At 43.1% G+C, this 21,162-nt stretch overlaps 1 protein-coding gene and 1 non-coding gene across 5 annotated transcripts; both read right to left on the reverse strand.

Moving 5' to 3' along the window:
- Positions 1-5,106: 5,106 nt before the first annotated feature.
- On the reverse strand, positions 5,107-19,807 carry brd1a (bromodomain containing 1a). Of its 4 annotated transcripts, none has more exons than XM_065951600.1 (13): positions 19,266-19,804; positions 17,049-18,459; positions 16,680-16,848; positions 16,278-16,409; positions 15,197-15,325; positions 13,811-14,123; positions 13,371-13,697; positions 11,674-12,261; positions 11,295-11,436; positions 10,970-11,103; positions 8,891-9,000; positions 8,230-8,384; positions 5,107-7,411 (listed from the first exon to the last, which is right to left on the reverse strand). In XM_065951600.1, exons 2-13 carry the CDS (start codon positions 18,440-18,442, stop codon positions 7,228-7,230), a joined length of 3,777 nt encoding a protein of 1,258 aa, XP_065807672.1. In that variant the 5' UTR covers positions 18,443-18,459; positions 19,266-19,804; the 3' UTR covers positions 5,107-7,227. The 4 variants fall into 4 exon arrangements, with proteins under 4 accessions (XP_065807672.1, XP_065807673.1, XP_020495164.2 ...); XM_065951601.1 differs by having other exon boundaries at positions 11,674-12,264; positions 16,692-16,848; positions 19,266-19,803; XM_020639508.3 differs by having other exon boundaries at positions 11,674-12,264; positions 19,266-19,803.
- On the reverse strand, positions 14,456-14,528 carry trnak-cuu (transfer RNA lysine (anticodon CUU)). The gene has a single exon. It is a non-coding gene; the product is annotated as a tRNA-Lys (tRNA).
- Positions 19,808-21,162: the final 1,355 nt, after the last annotated feature.

Genomic DNA, 21,162 nt, shown 5'->3' on the forward strand with positions numbered 1-21,162 from the left:
ATCTCATCCATTAGCAGTGCTCTTTCTGATCACAGTCCGCTCTGATCAATGAGCTGCTGACTTGATTGCTGCCCACTAGGCCTGACTTAATCGCCCTGACTGTGAATACATAGCAAATATTTGTGCGCGTATGCTTACTTCATCTCCTCGCGATCTCCATCGACGCCTCTGGGCTCCTATTGCTGCAAACACACACAATAATCAGGTCATCTGGCATCAGGCATGAATCCCTCATTAACAAGTTGAACGATAATCTCTGCAGAAACATGTGACTGTGGGAGAACATTTACATGAACTGCATTTAAATTCCTTTGAAGTTGTTTGTTTTGCTCACCTTGGAAACACACTATTTTCTACTTCTCCTCTGTGGTAAGAAGTAAACGCACCCCATAAATATGTATCTACCTAGGGCCTGTGCTATTCTGGCCCAGTGTTTTGAACATAGCCACTGGAGATTGGGCCTATCAGGGACCTGCAGAGAAAGAGAGAGAGAGAGAGAGAGAGAGAGAGAGATGGGGGGAGGGGGGAGGGGGGGTTTGGAAGGGAGCGGTGGAGGATAATGTTTGTGTGCGTGTTCAAAAATGAAAAGTAGATAGGTTGCGCGATGTTTAATGCAGAGGGATCAGGGCAGGGGTTCAGAGTGTGGTTCCTTTACGAGTCACCTCACACACCGAAAAAAAAAAACTTTTAGTCACAAATAGGACGAGTCTCTGAGGCATTTTTAAGACTATTGCCGGTACTGAATTAAAGTTGCATTTGTTTTAACCTCTTCACCCCTGCACACATGTCAATACAAACTGAAAGTTTGTGTCAACCCACAGAACTCGAAGTTTTCTTCATTTCAGAAGAGAGATCCCAAAGTCTCCAAAAAAATACAAAGTTCGTCAGGCTAAATGTGGAGGCAATATGTATGTGGCATTGGAATATAACCAGCCGGGAAAAAACAAAAAAAACATTTATTCTTTGGATTGGATATGTCAGATTTAAACGACATATCTCTACTATACAGAGCTAAAACGAACTGTTGCTTAATATAAATCAGAGGGAGAGTTCTCTTTCTCTCTCCCAGATTTCGGAATCGGTCCACTGTCCTATCTCAAAATAAAAGGTATAAAAAGGCCCAAATGAACCTTCGAAATCGTGGTATCGCCAAAAGTCAACAAAAATGACTCAGGCCAGGTTCGACACCATAGTATACCCCCTGACGTGGGAGCCATGGGACCGCTGGTGGCTCAAGTTCATGATAATCACATGCATGAATATGGAGCACACACACTTTACGACTCCATGTGCCTGCTGGGGAATATAATGCCGATGAGTATCTGTGTGGGAACGTGACATTTTCCTCCATGAACCTCGGTGACACCTATGCGCAAGTGGGTGGTGTATAAGGGAGTGGTGCATTATAAATCCACGGGCCCTGACACACACACACACACACACACACACACACACACACACACACACACACACACACACTCAACACAAGAGCTCACCAGCGGGCTTCCATAACTTCAGAGCCCTCCACACCTGGGTGTTATTGCAGCCGGCGGCACCCTGCTCCACCTCTCTAATGAGCCCGCCTCAACTCAGTCAAAGTCATCTGACGACACTGATTTGAGAAGATTGATATTCACGCTTGACTCGCCGTCCTCTCCACTTGACTGCTGTGTTTACCTCCCCACACAATTAGTATCTGGAGAAGACAGACAGACAGAGAAAAGCAGAGAGGGATGGAGTCAGACTCCTCTGCGGTGTGCCTCTCCTTTTTTCCGTGCGACTACATTAGCCCCAATTGTTTATGAAGATGGGAGATGTCTTTCAACGTGGCTTGAAGGTGGCTTTCTATATAACAGTGCCATTACCAGCTCATTTAATCCCCATGATGCGGCTTTACCTCTTTGAATAGCAGTAACTTGAAATAACAAAAGCGGGATTGGCTTAAGTAAAAATGCATATTTCAACAGTTTTTCATCCAAATTTGCATCTAAGACGTGCCTCTATTTGGCCTCTCATGATGCACTTGTGAATGAACCGCAGCAAGCAAAAACTCCCCGAGTGTGAAGGAGCAGGTCCAAACTCCTGCCCACACAAGCGCTCTTTACATTTTCTACCCTTCCAATCTCTGTCAGATAACTTTTCATTGGAGTTTTAGCATATAAACAAATAAAACACTAAAAAGAGAAGAGAATTGTCTGCCCACTCTCTGGAAAAAAAAGAAAGAAAGAGGTGTTAGGTTGGGGGGGGGGGGGGGTGGTGGTGGTGTGTGTGTGTGTGTGTGGGGGGGGGGGGGCAGCGATGATTGGCATGAGCAGACTTTAAGCTGAGCGCGAGGAGAGAGAGAGAGAGAGAGAGACCAAACCAGCAGCCATGTCTTCTGACTGATTTAGCATTAATTGACATTCTCTCTAATCGGTGCATTCGCCATTTGAACACAGTGATGAAAACGGTTTATACGCTGAATACTGATGCCTACCTGAGTGGAGGAGTGAGTGAGCTGAGCTGATATAGCAAGCAGGTGGACACTCAGGTGCTCCGACGTCTTTGACCAGCAGGTATGTTTGTGTGGATGCACAGCGCCCCCCTATGGACAGACTGAGAATGACCGCTTATTGAAACTTGCAGCAAACTGGTTTCTCTCAGGCACAGAGGGATGCCAGATGCACACTCTTTGCTTTTTACGCCTACTGGATTTAAAAACAAAATATGACACTTTTCACTTCACTGTATCCACTGCTGCATATTGGTAGGCTTTAAAATGGATGGAAACATGTGCTTTGCACCAGAGAAATTGCCTCTCTGTACTGTTTAAAATAACTGTTCCTGACCAAAATAAATGCCTTACATCACAAAAACAAATAACATGAAACAAAATTTAGCAAAATTGTGCAGCAAAACTTCGTTTAATCTTCTTTGCCAACCTCTTTTTCATCTCAAGAGCCCTCAGATTTACCCGTGTGGATTTAACTGGTGCTGAGTCACGGCCCCTACTTTCCTTTATGAGGAGGAATACTAGCTTTTTACAATCTAGTAGGCCACATTTCATTAAGTGGAGATTCACCCTGTTATTTTTTTTTAATTTAAATGGTTTTATTCATAGTATAAAAAATGAAAATCCACAGGTATGGTGTTCCTGATTTCAGCCCACTGCAGGCAGCAATATCTCTGAAAGGCATTAATGTTTTTTTTTTGGTTTTTTTTAAATGTTGCATTGGAGAAGGTTGGGGACTGTTTTTCTCTGGTTAATACAGCTCCTGAGGCTGTATACCCTTCCTCACTCTAAAAGCATGCCTTAAAATAGGTATGGATTACACATAAAAGAAGTATCACAAATAACCTGAAAATGCATTTCCTCAAGAAAATATGAGTGAGACAAAAAACACACAGGTGATTGCTCTCAGTCAAGATTACAGCTCATGCGCATGAGCGAGCAACTCAGTGTTGATATCCCCTGGAGACTCCAACATCAGATGCTAAAATTGAGAAAGCGCATGGTTTACCAAATGAGCTAAAAACTAAGGCTTTTGAAAGATGTTTCTAAAGCAGCAAGCAGGAGTAGCTGAGCATGGTGATATAGATAAGAACAAAAAGTGTTTGAATCAAAGCGAGGAGAAAAAAAGAAGTCTGCCTGCAGCTTGTACAGAAGTAGGTGAACGCCTGACAGCACTCTCTACCCCAGTCCTTAACCTTATGACCTGACATAGAGCTCCTGTTGCAAAAACAGTGCCAACCTGTGAGTTTAAAGGTTTGGAAGAAAACCCAGGAAAAAGTTCACATTTTCTTACCCATGGAGAATCTTTAGGGAACGGGCAGGGGAAACTAAAAGTACCATGTGAAGCTTTTAGTAAAACATTGCTCCACAAATCAGATGAGCTTTAGCTATTAAGAGATACAGATCATCAGGGTTCAATGTACTTTTAAGATGCATGAGGCTTGGAGCTTTGTTGTAGGGTATAACTGTGGAAACCACTGCTTCCCATTATACTGGACATCCCCGTTTTATTTTTATAAGCAATTAAGAATTGTTGATATTTTAATGGTTGTGCAGATTCTTTGGCTGCAGTAGTTGGGAGGTTATTCTTTCAGTGGTAACAATAGAGGAACATTTAAAATCATGAGCTGCTAAAACATAAAGAAAATAGCTGGATATGCTCGAATACACTTTAAAAGATAATAACCAACATCTGCTCCATGAGCTACACCATTTCATTTCCATTATTTATTTATGTATTTGCAGAAATAGTTTGGAAGTAATTTGGTGCCTTGAAAGTGGCAGAAAAATAACTATCGATCAAGTGAAGTTGCGATGAGGAAAAAGGGATCCCGTTGCCAGGACGCGCACAGTGCTGCCCTGATCATAAATGAGGCCCCGTGCAGTGTGCTGTCCCAGATCATAACCTCAGCCTCTCTGCTGCTTACATTCTGCAGCTGGCAGCCTATAGGACACAATTTACAATTTAAGAGGACGTTCATCTGTTGAGTGGATGAGCAGCATACAGTGCCATATGGCAAGTTTTAGGATGAATTAGTGTCTGCCTCCACCAGCCATGTGGGCGGGGGGGGGGGGGGGGGGGGGGGGGGGTACAGACCTTTTACAGGGCATTATGGGGGTTTGAGTCCTTCTTGTGCCACAGATAAGGTTAGAAATGATTAAATAAATATCTGGTTAAATTTGATACATTTCTTCTTTGTGGTTGTTATATTTGCAGTGAGGGGCTGCACAGTGGTGCAGTGGTTAGCAACCTTCGTCAAGAGGGTTCCTGGTTTGAATCCCAGTCTGACAGGAGCCTCCCTGTGGAGCTTGCATGTTCTCCCTGTGCATGCGTGAGTCCAAACACATGCTTGATTGGCCAATTGCTGACTCTAAATTTGACCATAGGTGTGAATGTGAGTGTGGCTGGTTGTCTGTCTCAACATGTCAGCCCTGTGATTGACTTGAGAACAGTCCATACACCGCCTTTCACCCAACAACAGCTCGGGTTGGCTCCAGCCCCCCCCCCCCGTGAAAGGTTGGATGGTTGGATTATCGACCGTTGTATCAGTTATCTGATACAACGTTTCTTTAAACAAAACAAAAAAAAGAGCTCCAAAAATAAACACCCGAGGTTATCAAATTTGCATCTTTATTCTTTTATTTACTACAAAAACAGTCCCAGCAAATTTTGTATGACCTGATAGAAAAGAAAGAAAAGAAAAACGACTACATTGAAGTACAAAAAGAAATATACCAAAAACTACCCAATGCTACCCAGAAGAAAATAGGTATCGTATAAAATGAAATGTCTTGAAGTCTAAAACTACAAAAGAGTTAGAAAAAGGGTTACTTAAAAAGAAGGCAAAGTATCGTCCACAAAATGTGCCACTTTACCACAATCAAGTTTGCAAGTCTTTCCTTGAATGTACAATAAGTTAACACAGGCACACCTCCCTAAGACTACATCAAAACCAGGTAACAGTCAAATGTTTCACTTAAAAATACACTCCTTTTTTTGTACTTTTTTTTGGCAACATTTTTTGCACATCACAGGAAATCAGTAATCAGCGCAAACGCCTGGGTAGCAACATTTTTGGTTTTCATGAGAACAATAAACGTTCTGTGTTCACAAACATCAGTCTGCCTTGTATGAGCTTCAGAAACATATATATATATATATTTATTTATTTATATACTGTATTACCGTGTATTCAAACCATATAAATATATAAATGAACAAAAAGATATCAAAAAACAGGTTTTTAATACAAAAAGGATTAATGCCAAATGGAAGCGTACGATTATGAACTTCAATAACTTAAAAATCCAAACAGGGATTATTTCCACCCCCCCGGTTCAGAAACATGACATTGTAGCCCTAATCTCCTGAATACTAAGGCTTTTTACACATTTGTATCCTTCTTGATCATACAGCACTGTCAGCATAGCACTTACTCCTTAGTGCCAAGAATGTGTGTCGAGTATAAATACTTGAAAAAAAACTGTACAAGACCCATTTATGTAAAAAGTACAAAATAAGTTAGTGTCAGGCAACTGTACAGATTTATTTACAGTTTAAATACAAAATAAGGTTGTTTTTTTTGTAAATGGAGAGGACCAGTAAGTTAATGTGACACTGACAGAAACGCAGGCTTTGGCTACAAATGCATTGATTTTTTTTGAATCGTGATTAATCACGTCATTTTCATAGTTAATCTCGATTCATTTAATTTTTTTTTATCACATGTTTGAAATAATTATTTTGCCTTTCAAAACAGTTTTTGCTATGCTTTTATTTTGAATTGTTCGACTGTCTTCATTCAAGGTTAACTTACATCCTGTTTGGATGCAAACCTGCTTTTATTTTGAAAGAAAAATGAAGAACTTCTGTTAGCGATAAAAAAAAAAAGTATAATGTTTGATTTCATATGTTGGTTATGACTTTTGATTTGTCAGCTGAGCTGTCTGAGAGTTTGTTTTTTTTAAGTGAAATGAGACATTCAAAGGCGCTGTGGTGTCGTTCTTATCCATCACTGCGACTGTAGGGAGACACTGTGGAAACTTATCTACGGTGCACCTCAAGGGACAAAATAGCATACCATTAATGTTTGAGTCTAATCACATCATGATTAATGCATTAATGCAGACAGCCATAATTTCAATATAACTAAAAAAGCCTTCTTGTAGGCTCAAAGAGTACAATTGTGTTCATTTCAGTCACTTCACCAGCTACTGTATGTGTCGTAACACAGAAATGATGTTTGGCTACCTGCCAAAATAACGCAGTGGAAAAACAAACACATTTGGTAAAAAAAAATGACCAAAGTAAAGAAATGAGTAGCTCACATTTCTTGCCTTGAAATGATGAAATTAAATGAAAGTCATGATTGGTGTCGCGAGGGAGCGGAGTGTGGATAAAAGGAGTCGTCTCTTAGCACAGTTACAAATCCGGGGAAAAAGCGGAGGAGAGTTGGACACATTCGTTTTCAGCAGCAGCCTTTTTCCTATCGGCACAGGGTAGGAGTGTGTGCAGGTAGGAACGGATGAGCAAGAGGCACCACCTGTTACAGCAGGTGCCCAGTAAACATTAGAGTCTCCTGCAGAGACGGAAAGACAGGAGGGGAGAGGAAGGTATTTGGTAGAGGAGAGGTACAAGTGTGTGTGTGTGTGTGTGTGTGTGTGTGTGTGTGTGTGTGTGTGTGTGTGTGTGTGTGTGTGTGTGTGTCTGTTTGGGTGAGGGTAGAGTGTCAGCATCAGTCCACGTCGCTGAGGTCGCTGACTGGCTCGTCCTGCACGATGCTCAGGTGGTTCATGGCCCGGCTGAAGGCAATCTGGACGGCCTTGCGGATGCTGGATGTGCGTCCTTCCATCATTTTGATTTTGTCGATGGTCTTGTCCATTCCAAGAGGAACCATCTTGGATCTAGGAAGCCACTGCCTGAAGGGGAAGAGACAGTGTGTTAATTAATCATTCTAAAAGTCTCGCTTCCCAGGGATGTGTCGCTACTAAAACAGATTTGGCTCTCAATCTTTTCACCACAAAACAACCCTTAAGCAGAGCACTTGAAAGTCCATCTTCATACTTTGTTGTTACTGTTAAAACCACACATACCGTTTTACTATTATTACTGGCATTGCAGTTATAAATTGGGTTTTTATTTATTGTTGTTGTTGTTGTTGCTCTGTTTGTCTCTATCTTTCTTCCTTCATGTTCCTCTATCCCACATTCCCAGTCGAACACATCTGCAACAGACAGCTGTTCAACATGTGTCGAGGTTTCTCCCTCTTAAAACGAAGGTTTTCTTTACCCTTGTGACTTTGCTGAAAGTTGTTTAGTGCTGTGCTCATTGTGGATTAATACTGGGAATATTATTTAAAAAAAAGGGGCGCCTTTCAGTGTAGTGTGGTGGTCAACAGAAAGCTTCCGCTCCCAGGCTCACCCCCTCTCTCCGTCTAAGCCAAAAAAAAAAAAAACAGTGAACAGGTGAGTGTGGTCCATCACCACTACAAGACAGTGTGACATAAAGGCTGCAGTAAAATCCTCCCTATTAGAGAATGAAAAACATTCTCCCAGGGAGTCCAGCTGAATCTTTTTCAGATGCCTCTTGAGGCACGAGCACTTTTCTTGTAACCCTGACACAAGAGAATGATGAGCAGCTGATGGACAGGTTGACACTTCTACCCTGTGTGGGGACTTGCAGCAGCATCTTACAAAAAAAAAAAAAAATCTCCCACAGATCACTGCAGAGCACTCACCAGCTGCGCTTGTTGTCGAAGAAGAGGACGAGGTAGAGTTTCTCTTCGGCTTTGTACTGCATCTGCTCTCCGATGCGGAGCACGTCCATGGGGGGCATGGGGATGGACACCCCGTTGTGCTGGCAGCCCATGCGCGGCATGTGGGGGTCGATGATCTACACACAGCGGGGGGATGCCAGAGGGAGTTAAACACATGTTCATGAATGCAAACACACTGGAAACATACATTCAACCCGCATAATAACTCAAGCATATCGTAAAGATGTCTATAATTTACACACACACACACACACACACACACACACACAACTGCGCACACGCACGCACACACACACACAGATGCAGGCATGCACACACTACCAGCTTGTGGAAATAAGGTTCTTTTCCTCATTTGTCCTTTCATGCTAAGGTCAAATTAAACTGGTGAACAGTGAAATGCTGCCACCTCGAGGACAAACGAGGGATCTTGAAAATGGGTAATCTATCTTTCCCCTCCCAAATGTCCACTGAACAGCTGCAGTAAAAAAAAAAAAAAACTTCAGAATGTCATAATAAGGTTCCAATGTGTCCCAAAGTAAAGAGATGACAGGAGAAGTTCAGAGAAAAAAATAAAAGAGACTTAATCAATGATTGTCATGCATTCTCTCCAACAAACACTCACCAAGGCAGGGTAGGAAGGGTATCCACTACATTTGGCCCAAACTAGCTTTAGCGGTTCCAATGCAACTGTTGCAGCACTAGCGGGCATCCAAATATTGCTGTTGCCAACCTCTATGGAAGCGGGGGAACAACACCAAACAGGTTATGAGAGGGCTTCAACACAAGACACAAACACATCTCCAGAGGCCGAGCTGTGAGTGCAGGAGCACACAGGAGATCAGGGCGGGAAAATTCACTTTGCTTCTCCAGAGAGCCACAAGTAAATGACAGATATTCAAATTTACCAGCCACTCTGGGGGCTTTTTGTTTATTGGCCAAATGTGAATTTGAGATGAGGGAAGAGTCTCCAGATGCTGACTGGTTTACACGCCATGATGGCAAGGCAGAGTAGAAAGGCTCACCGGTCACTGCCAAAAAAGTCACACAAGTTGTCCTGGCGCGTGGCTGCTGTTCATTTCCAACCCTGATGTGTATGTGTGTATGAGTACCAGGTGTCTCCAAGTTTGATCAAGTTTGACTTTCAAGAGTAACATTTCTTTCGAAGAGGGAATAAGGCACACCCTCTAGTTCAACAACAAAAAAGGTTAACACTAGGGCTGTCAGCATTAACTAGTTAATCACAATTAATGAAGGTCACATGAGATTTTGTCCCTTTAGGTGCACTGTGGATACGCCTCCACAGTAAACGGACTTGAGCTTGTATACGACTAGTCTTCTGACTACTCAAAAAAAGCACTTTTAAACTGCATGTCACACCTACCCATTCACACACTGATGGCCATCCCAAGTAAATCATCCAATTCATACGCCAGCAACATGGGGTTAAGTGTCTTGCCCAAGAACACATCAGACACATGCTGGAGTTGGGGATCGAACCCCCAACCTCCCCCAACCTGAGCCAGAGCCGCCCCAGTAGTCAAGTGTGCTGCATCTTTAACTGTCCCATTTCACTTTAAAAAACTCTGACAGCTTTGAGGCGCTGGATAGCCGAGCTGATATGTTGCGCTCCCTATGAAAAGAGAATATGGTCCTCATCGTAGCGGCCGTGGGTTAAAATCCGACCTCGGCACCTTTTGCTGCATGTCATCCCCACTCTCTCTCCATCAAATGTTTCCTGACTGTCCTCAGCTGTCCTAGCCAATAAAGATGATCTTCTATTAGTTTCAAAAGTAATATCTACCTCATGACATAAAACATTTGACTTCCCCTCAGCTGTTTTTATTTCGTTTTTTTTGTTTTTTTGGCCATAATGAGTTTCTTTTTCTGGTCAGTTAATGTTGTAACCTTCGATTTACCAGGAGGTCATTACATAATTTCAAAATAAAAGCAGGGTTGATTCAAACTGCAAGTATAGTACACTGAGCTTAAGACAGGACAACATTTCTAAATAAAAGCCTGAAAATAAAGCCATGTTAAAGACGCGATCAAAAACGCGATTAATCGCGATTAACCATTGAAATTTTGGAATTAATCGCCATTAAAAAGTTGAATCTTTGACAGCCCTAGTTTACACCTTTCATAGATGTTATAATATTAAAGAACCTGCACACATCTTGGATGCACACACATACTTACTGTACTGTTTTACACACTGGCCACGCTGATTACTGGACAACACTGAGTGTTCAGTCCAAAGACATGCTCATTGGGTTAATTGCCCGTAGGCTTGACTGTATGTCGCCACATGTCAGGCCTGTGATTGACTGGCGACCACTGTACCCCGCCTCTCGCCTGAGGACAGCTGGGATCAGCTCCAGCCCCACCCTGATCCACATGCTCGGTTTAATTTCTATTTGACGTCTCCTATGATAAAAATCATAGACTAAAAAGACTCCTTGCTACACATGTTCACTCTATCAGTATATATTAAACGATGTGGTCTGAAACTTTGGGTCATTTTCTGCTGATAAAAAGACACAACAGTTGTGTTGATTGTAACATTTTCTAAAGGATCTCCTACGACCAATAAACGAGGAAAAATATCCTCTACTTTTTGGGGACATGGTGAATCAAACAGGTTGTATTTCACCTCACATAAGCTTGAAGGATAACATAATGACACATAATGCAGCCAACTTACCGGCAGCAATTCTTGCAGCTTTCGCAAAGTTCCCGTTTTCGATACAGGCGATTAACTCGCTCTTATCATCCACAGTGTTTCTCCGGACCAAGGCGGGTTTTCCCTTCCCACATTTTGGAAGACTGAGAATAGTGCTGGAAGCAAACCCCAAAAACATCAGAGTTAACTTTAGAAACACTTTGTCTGGTGCTGACGATGGCTTAAGAGAGCAGCGAATAGAATAAAAAAAGTCTAGAATAGAAGAACAGCCGTAATACCATCTTAACCCTGCTATTAAATCAAATTTGAAAAAAAGAGGGAAGATAAAACATTCAATCCGGATCACCTGGTGCTGCCTTGCAGACTGCTACATGATGAGATGGAAGACTCGGAGGCGCAGCGTCTTCTTGGCTCCACGGGTCGACTCGCTCTGCTGGAGTGTTCTAGTTCCCTCTCCTCTTCCATCTCTAGGAAACCCCTCGACAAACCTGAGAGGAAACACAGGAGGCAAATGATTGACATCCCATTACATTCAGAATGTTTTCATTAAAACTCCGAGTCTGAATCCACGATTCTGCTTCTTTGACATTTGACTAGCATGAGTGGGTTCTATTTGCAGTGTTTGCCCTGACACTTTTAGCAGCTGATCTAAATACCAGTGTGTTCATTTAATCATAGCTCTTCTGCTTTTTTTTTTTTGTTTTTTCTTCTTCTACACTCCTCACCAGTGTCGAGCCGTTTCACAGGGGATTCTCCCTCCTCTTCACGCTCTCCCTCTCCTCCCTCTTCCTCGCTGTCTCCGCCGCCGCTGTGCTTCCTCTTCTTGCTGTGAAGAAGCGTCTCCAGCCGCGGTATGACCACTGACAGGAAGGACTTGGAGCCCAGCTGTGCGCCTTCTTCATCTTCCTCCCCCTCTTCATCGTCGCCCTCTTTCCCGGCGGCTCCCTCGGCGCCTTCGTCCCCGGGCCTGGCAGGCTTGTGCGGACTTGTGGTCTTTGATTTGCAGAACAGCACAGCGGTCCGGCGGTTAACCGTGCCCGTGGGCTCGGCGAGGGTCGACGTGGCCACCACGCTCACGTCTCCGTCCAGAAGGGAGTCCTGGAGGCTATCGTGGGAGAAACCGTTGAGGCGGTGAGCGGGGGAAAGAAGGTCTGGTAGTTCTCGGTCGAATTTGACGCACTTGCTGTGAGTCTTGTCCTCACAGTCTGGAGCGGCGTCGATGGGTTTGAGGGTGGGCGGCTCGGGGTGTGCGTCTGAGTGGATGAGGGGAGGGATGGAGTCTGACAGCTCCAGTTTAGGAGGGAGAGACTTGTCTGCTGTAGAGGAGAACAAAGAAAAAGCAAGAGGAACTTGTTTACAACTGTTAGCTTGATAGTACAAAAAACATTTAAAAAAATTCTTTATTTGAATGTATTTCTTTCAGTTTTTATATTATCAGAGCTTATTTACTTTGTATGGATTCTTCTGTTGTTTTATTTGCTTTGATTACCTGCTACTGTGACACCACAATTTTCCAGTTTGGGATCAATAAAGTACATCTATCCATCCATCCCTCCCTCTCTTGGCTACAGTCCATTTTATGTTAGTTTTTTATTCATATTTAATGTTTTTTCTCTCTCCCTTCCAGTGTAAGTCCTGTGTTCCTGTGGTGCTATAGTGAATAGAAGTATAATTAGTCGTATCTTGGTTTATAATCCATGTGTCTGTGGGGAACGATTGGCCAAGCTGGACATAATGAAGTCATTGGCATCCTCTAAGAAAAAAAAGATTCATAAAAAGCACCAAAATAAACAATAAAAGAAAGGTCAAGTCATGGCAATGACAATAAATACGAGCGGCCGTGTAACACCATGACCCACGGTAATGCCCTGCAACCCTCACACGTTGTCCTTGTGCCTGTAGCAAAAGCTGACACTGCACATTCTCATATGGCATTTGGGTTTATCATAAAAGTAAAAGAAGGTGCTGTTTAGCATAACACTGAGACACTTGTATGAATAAAAAATGAGAGCAAATGACTTGTTCCTTTCTTTCTTTGCTCCCCCTGTGAGCTCATTAGAACACTATCTATTCAGGGATCAGGCCCAGAGAGGCAAGTAGGTTTACCAATAACTACATTTCCCCGCCTCTGGAGCAAAAAAATAAATAAAAAGAAGTCACATCTGTATAATCACAAAGATGTCGCAGCGTGCTTTTGTGATTCAAAGTTGGGAGTTCGCAAAAGTTGTTTGTGTGTCGGCGAGCCTTTTGAACACATTTCAGCTTTCTTGAGTGCTCAAAACAATTTCTTTTAGTGTGTTTCTATTTGTTGTTTTTCTTTCTTTCCAATAGAAAATAAAACATTTATAAAAAGGTGTTTTATGAAAAAGTTGGACTTTTTTTTCCTATATTTCAGACAAAGCCAAACCCCATCCATACATACCCTCATCATCTAGAAAATGTCCATTGGCCTCCAGTCTCTCTTCTTTAGGTTTCCTCGACTCTGGTGGGTGGGGTAAAGCTGATGACGATGACGCCGACGTGGAGGGAGTCGAGGAGGAAGAGCGATGGTGATGGTGGGAGGGATGGACTCTCTTCAGGCTCATTTCGTTGCGCACGTCGTTGATGGTCTTCTTGAGCAGCTTGAGGCGCTTGCTGCGGGACGGGCTGGACTTCATGGCACAGGTCAGATCAAACTTCTCCAGGAGATGCTGCAGCTGCTTGTCCGGAGAAAGATGCTCCCGATTGGCTGGCACTAGTAGGCGGTCCACTAGGGAGTTTGAACAACCAGAAGGAGAATGAACCACATATTTGTCTTAACACGTTTTGATAAACATAATGTTGGGACTCTAATGACGCCAACATATCACAGACTGCCCTTACCGTCCTCCCAAGAAAACGATGGCGTCACTTTCATTTCAGGCGCTTCCGACAGATGCATGCCGCTCTCCGAATCAAAGCCGATTTTCTCCACATCTTTTCTGGCTTTTCGAAGCAGAGACCCGCCCTGGTCTCGGAGGCGGACGGCAGCCCGGTAAAAGTACGTGTCTTTTGAGTTATACTTCATACAATTATCAACGATGAGGTTGAAGTCGCTCTCAAACTGCTCCAAGTTGTTGTAGCCCTGTGCGTCGATGCGCTGCCGCATGCTGGAGAAGTCCATCGGGTGCTTGATGTGGTCGAGGTAGTCGGGCACCTAATGGAATTGTTTCAAAAGTAATTGAACCTTAATCTTAAATATGAAGTTCATGTGATTACTGCTTACCAAACATTCTTGTTAATGAATTTAATTTGAATACAGTGTTTACAGTAATTCATACGAGCATGACCTGGAGAATCTGACTGTACAGTAAAGACCTTCCCTGCCAGTCATGTGGAGGATACACTGCAATGAGTGCCATCTGAGAGTGGAGTGTAAGTGGGCTGTGAAACACTCAAACAGTGAGTTGGGAGAAAACGCCTCAGACCCAGACAGCATGAACACCTTTGAACTTCATGATACCGATGGGACTCCAGAGACATAAGGTACGCCCAACGTGGGGCTCGAACCCACGACCCTGAGATTAAGAGTCTCATGCTCTACCGACTGAGCTAGCCGGGCTTGAGTGAAGGAGCAACCTCAGCCTTCCTGAGACATCAGCCGGTGAACCTTAAGCCTTAAGTTACACATTCTTTTACCAGGAAGTCGCATTACTCAACAGGGTGTACACTGGGGAGGAGCGGGTGATTTATAACCTGAGTCACTCTGATCAGATACTGTGACACGGAGCAAGCAGCTGTCTGCTGTCTGTAGTCTTTGTGCTGAGGCTTTTAACAGATATGTGGGGATACAAGGGAAAGCAATGGCTGTCATTAGTCCCCCTTTGTTGAGTTGTTCTAATCAAGGGAAACTAATATAAATGACTTGTCATGTGTCTCGCCCGGATTCCAAAACACAGTTTGCCTTTGCAAAAACAGCACTTTTAATTATTATTCAATCATTTCAACATTATGAGGGAATTTTCTCACAATCGGGCAGAAAAAAATGCCGTTAGTGGCCTTGTATCCTGACAACAGCTCAACTGCAAAGAGCTGTGTCCAAAAACAAAAACCAGCAAGTCCAGTTTGAGGGCTTAACAGGATTTATGGACTTCAATCTAAAGACCTTTTATTTGTTTAAAGGGTTGTTTACAGGGCAAAGGCCAGGATGTTAGTGCGGCATCAAAAGTGCAGCGATAATAACAACAGTACTTCTTCAGTGTGTGTGTGTGTGTGTGTACTGGAGTTTACCTCGCTGACATCGACCGGCTGGGTGAAGATCTTGGCCTGGTCTTTCGACTGGAGCTGGTCCAAGAGGGCCCGGAGCAAAATACTGAAAGGAGTCAGCTGCATCTCCAGGAGGGTTTCCTGCTGTTTGATCTACAGTACGAACCAGGGGGGGGTAAGGATGAGAACCTCATACCAAGCATAACCAAGCATTATACTTCAAGCAAAGCTGACATGGAATGGTTTCAGTCATGTTTGGATTTCGCTGTTGGAACATTAAGCTTTGATTATTTGTTACTTCTTGTCAGTAACGATTGTCAACAAGTCTTTGTGAGTCTCATGTTTTCCCTTTAGAGGTGCACAATGATAAGAGTTTAATAGAAGTGTGGCCGTCAGTCACACATGAAAACATTTCCTACCAACTTGCTTTTTAAAGTTTGTAGCTACTTCACTGTAAATTGTAAATGGACTTGAGCTTGTCTCACGCTTTTCTACTCTACTGACTCCTGAAAAAGCTTTTACACCGCAGGACACACCGACCCATTCACACACTGATGGCAGCGGCTGCTATGAAAAGTGTGCATCAGTTTTATCTCGTCCCCTTCGTCCACATTCACACGCCCCTGAAGAAGCAGCGGGAGCAATTTGGGGTTAAGCGTTTTCAAGTGTAATGTTGGAGCCGTCAGGGCGGATCAGCACTTTGTGTGTGTGTGTATGTGGAGCTCCCACTGCCGTGCCTCTCGCACTTCCACCAGATGCAATGGGAAATTACACACTGCGACACCAATGGCACATTGTTGTAGATGCAATGTGTAAGCAGAAAGGCGTAATGATGATGAAACTTCATTATGGTGCTGTTGCAGAATCGCAATCTGTTAGCAGCTAATGAGCTACTTTAAGTGTGAACCGGCATTTGATTTAACAGATGTACCTCTGTTTTCACCAAGTAAACACATGTTTAAGAATGTATACTGAAGTGTCAGTTTTAAAGTCATTTTGAAAAGGTTTAGAGCCATTCAGGATGTTTATACACTGTGACTGTTCAGTAATGCAGATTAAAAAACAAAAGTCTATGAATCGACTGACTGACTGAAAATACTCCTACCTCCTCCCTCTTTAGCTTCTCCCTCTTGCGGATCAGCTCCAGCAGCAGACGGGCTCTCTCCAGGTCGTGTCTGAGACGATGCCATTCCTTCAACTGGTCCTTCAGTGCCCTGCTCTCCTCCTCGTTCTGCCTCTGGAAAAGACATGGAAGTACAATATTACAAAACAACCAAATGTGAAATCAGCTAGCTTCACAATACACTGCCATGCATACTTTGCATTGTAAAACTTTTTGTTCAAGCAGGATTTCATTGTAGGTAAAGCACTAAATATAAACCGCTTTAAAAAATATATTTCAATCCTACTGGCTGTGTGACAAAACAATACCACAACATTTCTAATATCTACTGGTATTTTGGTAAGAGGTAAAATGAAGACTAAATGTCTCCTGCGTTGGACTGACAGACAAACAAACCGCTTGCGCATTCTTCTGAGACTGCAGGCTTGTCTGGAGGCGCCTGATGAGGGGAAGCCCATTCCTGGACTGCCTCTTAAGCGTCCAGTAATTCAGGACCAGCTCCACAAAGGCTTTCTTCTTCTGAACTGACACCTGGTTCAGAATGGTTTGTAACCTGAAAGAGCCGGGGGGGGGGGGGAAAGAACGGGTCAGACAGATACAGTCAGGAGAGAAACCAACAGCAAGCTGAATATAGCGTAAGGAAAACAGACGAAGGAAACAGCCACTTGTACCAAATCACCAATTACTCATCATGCACAATTGCCACCCCTCTTAACCAAAAACTACACCACTCTTAAATAATACAACTCCTACCTGTGAGCAGGAAATGTAGGCACACTAACATGGCCTGCATTTTCACTTTCAGGCTCAGGCTCAGGCTCAGGCTTCTTACTCTTACTCTTCTTCTTTCCTTTTGACTGCCCTTTACCAACACCTCCACCTTTTTTACATAGTCCATTTTTGGGTTTGGCATCATCATAGATTGTAAGTGGTCTCCTTATACACCCGTTAGGCGTGTGAGCTCCACAGTAGGCTGTCTTTTTCACAGAGAACGTAGGCTCTCCTGAGTCAGTCACTTCTTTGATCGGCTCCATCTTCATAAAGAGGCCGGCCTTTTGGGCACAGCTGACGTGGAAGGCCGTATAACAGTTTGCTTTGTGACACTGGATGCAAGCCCCAACGCCTTTCTCCTTACAGAGGTAGCAGGTGAGCTTCCAGCGAGCTGGAGGAATGTGGCTGACGCCGTCGATGGGCTCGATGAAGGTGGTGTTTGAAAAGCCAACCTCAGGCACCCAGAGGGCACACACTACATGGCCCCAACGGTCATCATCTGTCTTTTTTACCGCTCCGCCCTGATTGGGACAAAGTATGCAGTCGGCAGGCTGGTTTGGTGACTGGAGACAGTGTCTGCAGAGCCACTGGCCCTCAGGAATGTAGGGTACACCATAGCATTCCTGGTGCACAGCCAAATTGCACATGTCACAAAATAGGATAGCGTTGCTGTTGTGACACTCTCCATCCATGCAGATGCAGCAGACCGCGTCCTCGTCAACAGGAACATGACTTTCACTGCATTGATCCAGACTCTCCAGGTATAACTCTTTCTCAAAGCGGTCGATAAGAAACTCAAAAACATTATAAGAGACCTGACTGACTCCTTCGCTTTTTCGTTTCTCATTGACCAAATCCAGCCAGGCGTAGTCTTCCTCATCCATGTCATACTCCGTTTCCTCGTCCAGCTCTTCCTCCGTCTTTTCTATGTATTTATAAAACACAGCTGGACGCTTAGGAACCGCCGGGCGATTATATTCCACCGTACGAAATTTAGGCTCTGGAAGCTTTGGACCGGCATTAACGCCAGTATTTTGTCCTACACCCTCTCCAGGACCGGTGATCCCGAGCGCTGCATTTCTCTTCTCCTGGTTGTTTTTTAGCCTGACCGACCGCAGGAGAACTTGCTGCTGCGGTTTCTCGGCGTTCTCCTTATTGCTGGTGCACTCCATCATCTCCTGCACCGTGGGGTCGTCGTCAGAGATCACGTCCAGCTTATCGTAAATGCTGACCCGGTGGAGGCGCCCGTCGATGTCGAACTCCACCATGCGCTGCGCCTGCGCGTAAGTCAAGATCTGCTTGTTGGGGGAAGGCTTGATGGGAGACGGCGGCCTCTGTGGCACCGCAGCCCGGTGCTGCCGAGCTTTCTTCTTCATGCTGCCGCTCCGTGTTGCTGTGGAGACACGGGTTGAGTCAACTTCAATCATGTTCAGAGAAGGCGTTCACATTTAATCAAGGGATAAAGAGATAACACGCTGACACTCTGCTTTTTAAGGTAACTCCAACTTTTAAATAGGCAAAATATCTAAATGGCAATGCAATGTAAATGTTTAAAAGTTAAGTTCCTATTAACAGCAGGAAACAGTGTTCTTAATGAAGTGGTAGCAATAACATCAATCCATCACTAGTTGCTATGACAATGATTCTATTTGGAGAAATAAAGTATTGCTTTTTTCAATTCCAATACACCAATACAGTGAAAGGGTTAAATATGGGGGTAACTCTCATTTATAAAAGTGCTCCAAACTGGGTGACAGTCATGTTTGAGTGTCTCTGTTATGTACAGTGGTAGCCAGCTGCTGTACGTTACAGTTTTGCTAATGAGCTGGGGCATTTAAACGCGGTGGGAGGCGGCCACTTAGGGCAATAACAACATGACTGCGCAGGAGTTCGCACTTGCCCATTTGGTCCAGAGCTGCAATTGCTTTTTTAAACTCACAACTCCCAGTCAAAGTGGCCAAGTTGCTAACAATAACATTAGCCAGCCAGCCAAGCCGAGCTCGCTAACTAGCATTAGGAGCTAATCGCCCCCATCACGGAGCAAATGGCGTCAAACCAGACAAAAAAGCTCTTCGAAATATCTGTTAATTCCCCCTCCAATGTGCAAGAATGACTTCACGCTTTGCGCTTGCACTGCATGCGCCCCTCGTCGTCCGGTAACAAAGCAAAGAAAAAGCAAAATGAAACCAGAGCACGTACCTCGGTTGGAACAGTTTCGCTAGTTGAAGAAGACGGTAGCAAGGCAGCCTTACAAAGCAATGGCGATATGGCCTGCTAAGTGGCTCTATATCCGTACACACTGTTCTCATCCGACGGGCGGGTAGTGTGGAGAGAAAGAGAGAAAGAGGCCTGTTTTTGGTGCCTGGGAAGTTTCGGTTTTCAAATCTACAGAGAACACACAGTCATCTGCTTTGTGGACCATTCATAAGTTAGAGTCACTCGCTAGCCAAAGTCGACCAGGAGGCAAATAGCACAGTAACAGCAGCAGCACTACCGACTGCTCATCCCCCAACACAACAATGCGTTTCTCCAGACAACTCCCACCCGTACGCGCTGCACTCCTCTACGTGTGACGCTGGAGGTCATGTCGGCGGTGAGACGTACATTTCACACAAAAGCCCATCTGTCACACACACAATCAATGCATTGCCCTTTGTCATTACTCTCATGCTACACGCAAACAAAGGTCCAAACAGAGCGCATATCCGGGCACCAGCGGTTTCTGAGTTAAACTGAAACCCATGTCTGCATCAGCTTCCTTGATCAGTCATTTACGGTATGTCAAGCTTTCATGGTGTCTGGGTTAGAGATCAAGCATTTCTCCTCCGGTCACAGATGACCAACAGTACACAAGGTTGTTTTCTTGACGTTAGGAAAAACTCAGTCTTTTATTTTTTTATTTATTTTTTTATTATTATTAGGTGCAATAAAGTGATAAACTGGTGATATACAAATGAGGCACAAAAAAAACAATAAATATTTAGGAGAAACTCAGTCTTTTATTTTTTATCTTATTTTATTTATTTATTATTATTATTTTATTATTAGGTGCAATAAAGTGATACACTGGTGATATACAAATGAGGCACAAAAAAAACAATAAATAATTAGGAGAAACTCAGTCTTTTATTTGTTTTATTTTATTTATTATATTTTTTTTATTATTATTAGGTGCAATAAAGTGATAAACTGGTGATATACAAATGAGGCACAAAAAAACAATTAATAATTAGGAGAAACTCAGTCTTTTATTTTTTATTTTTCCTATTTTTTTATTTTTTTTATTATTATTAGGTGCAATAAAGTGATAAACTGGTGATATACAAATGAGGCACACAAAAAACAATAAATAATAAAATAAAACAAATAAATACAGCAAAATACTAAGACATCAATAGACACACATCATACTACGAACAGAAAAAACTACAAAACTACATGAAATATCTAAGAAAGGATACAAACAGTGAAAGACGCGATGGAGAGAAAGGGAGGGAGAGAAGGTGCTTAGTAAAGGGGACTTTTAAAGTTTTAAACTCAGTCTTTTAAAGAATCAATAACGTGATAACGTGCAAGGATGGTAACGCCAAATTTGACTCCAATCATCCTAGACCATGAACGCATCACTCGGTCGAAAACAATATTTAATTGTGCAGTCATAATTATTTATTGTTAAAGGCTGTTTGTTTTTATCCGTCTAAATGTACTGTCGCTTTCTTGTTTTGTTAATTCAAACAACGTAATTTGAGTGCAGGGTGATATCTGAACTGTCCAATAACAACAAACATGTACGTGAACCATTATTATTATTATTGTAATTATTATAATAATTATTATAACTATAGTTTAAAGTCACCCACATAGATAAAGAACTCCATATCTGAAGTCACTTTTGGTTTTAAAATTATTTTCGAATATATTGAATTTAGAAATAAAACGTCCCCAATCAGCATGAATAGAAACTTTTAATGAGTGGAAAAAAATCGTCAAATAGTAAATACGGGTTGATGTGTTTTTAAATGCGGTGCCATTACCATGTGCTGTGTAAATAGGTTATTACAAGCATTACCCATAGACAACCCTACCCATTGCCCTA

Source organism: Labrus bergylta, chromosome 23, assembly GCF_963930695.1.
Source record: "Labrus bergylta chromosome 23, fLabBer1.1, whole genome shotgun sequence".
NCBI classification, from domain to species: domain Eukaryota; kingdom Metazoa; phylum Chordata; class Actinopteri; order Labriformes; family Labridae; genus Labrus; species Labrus bergylta.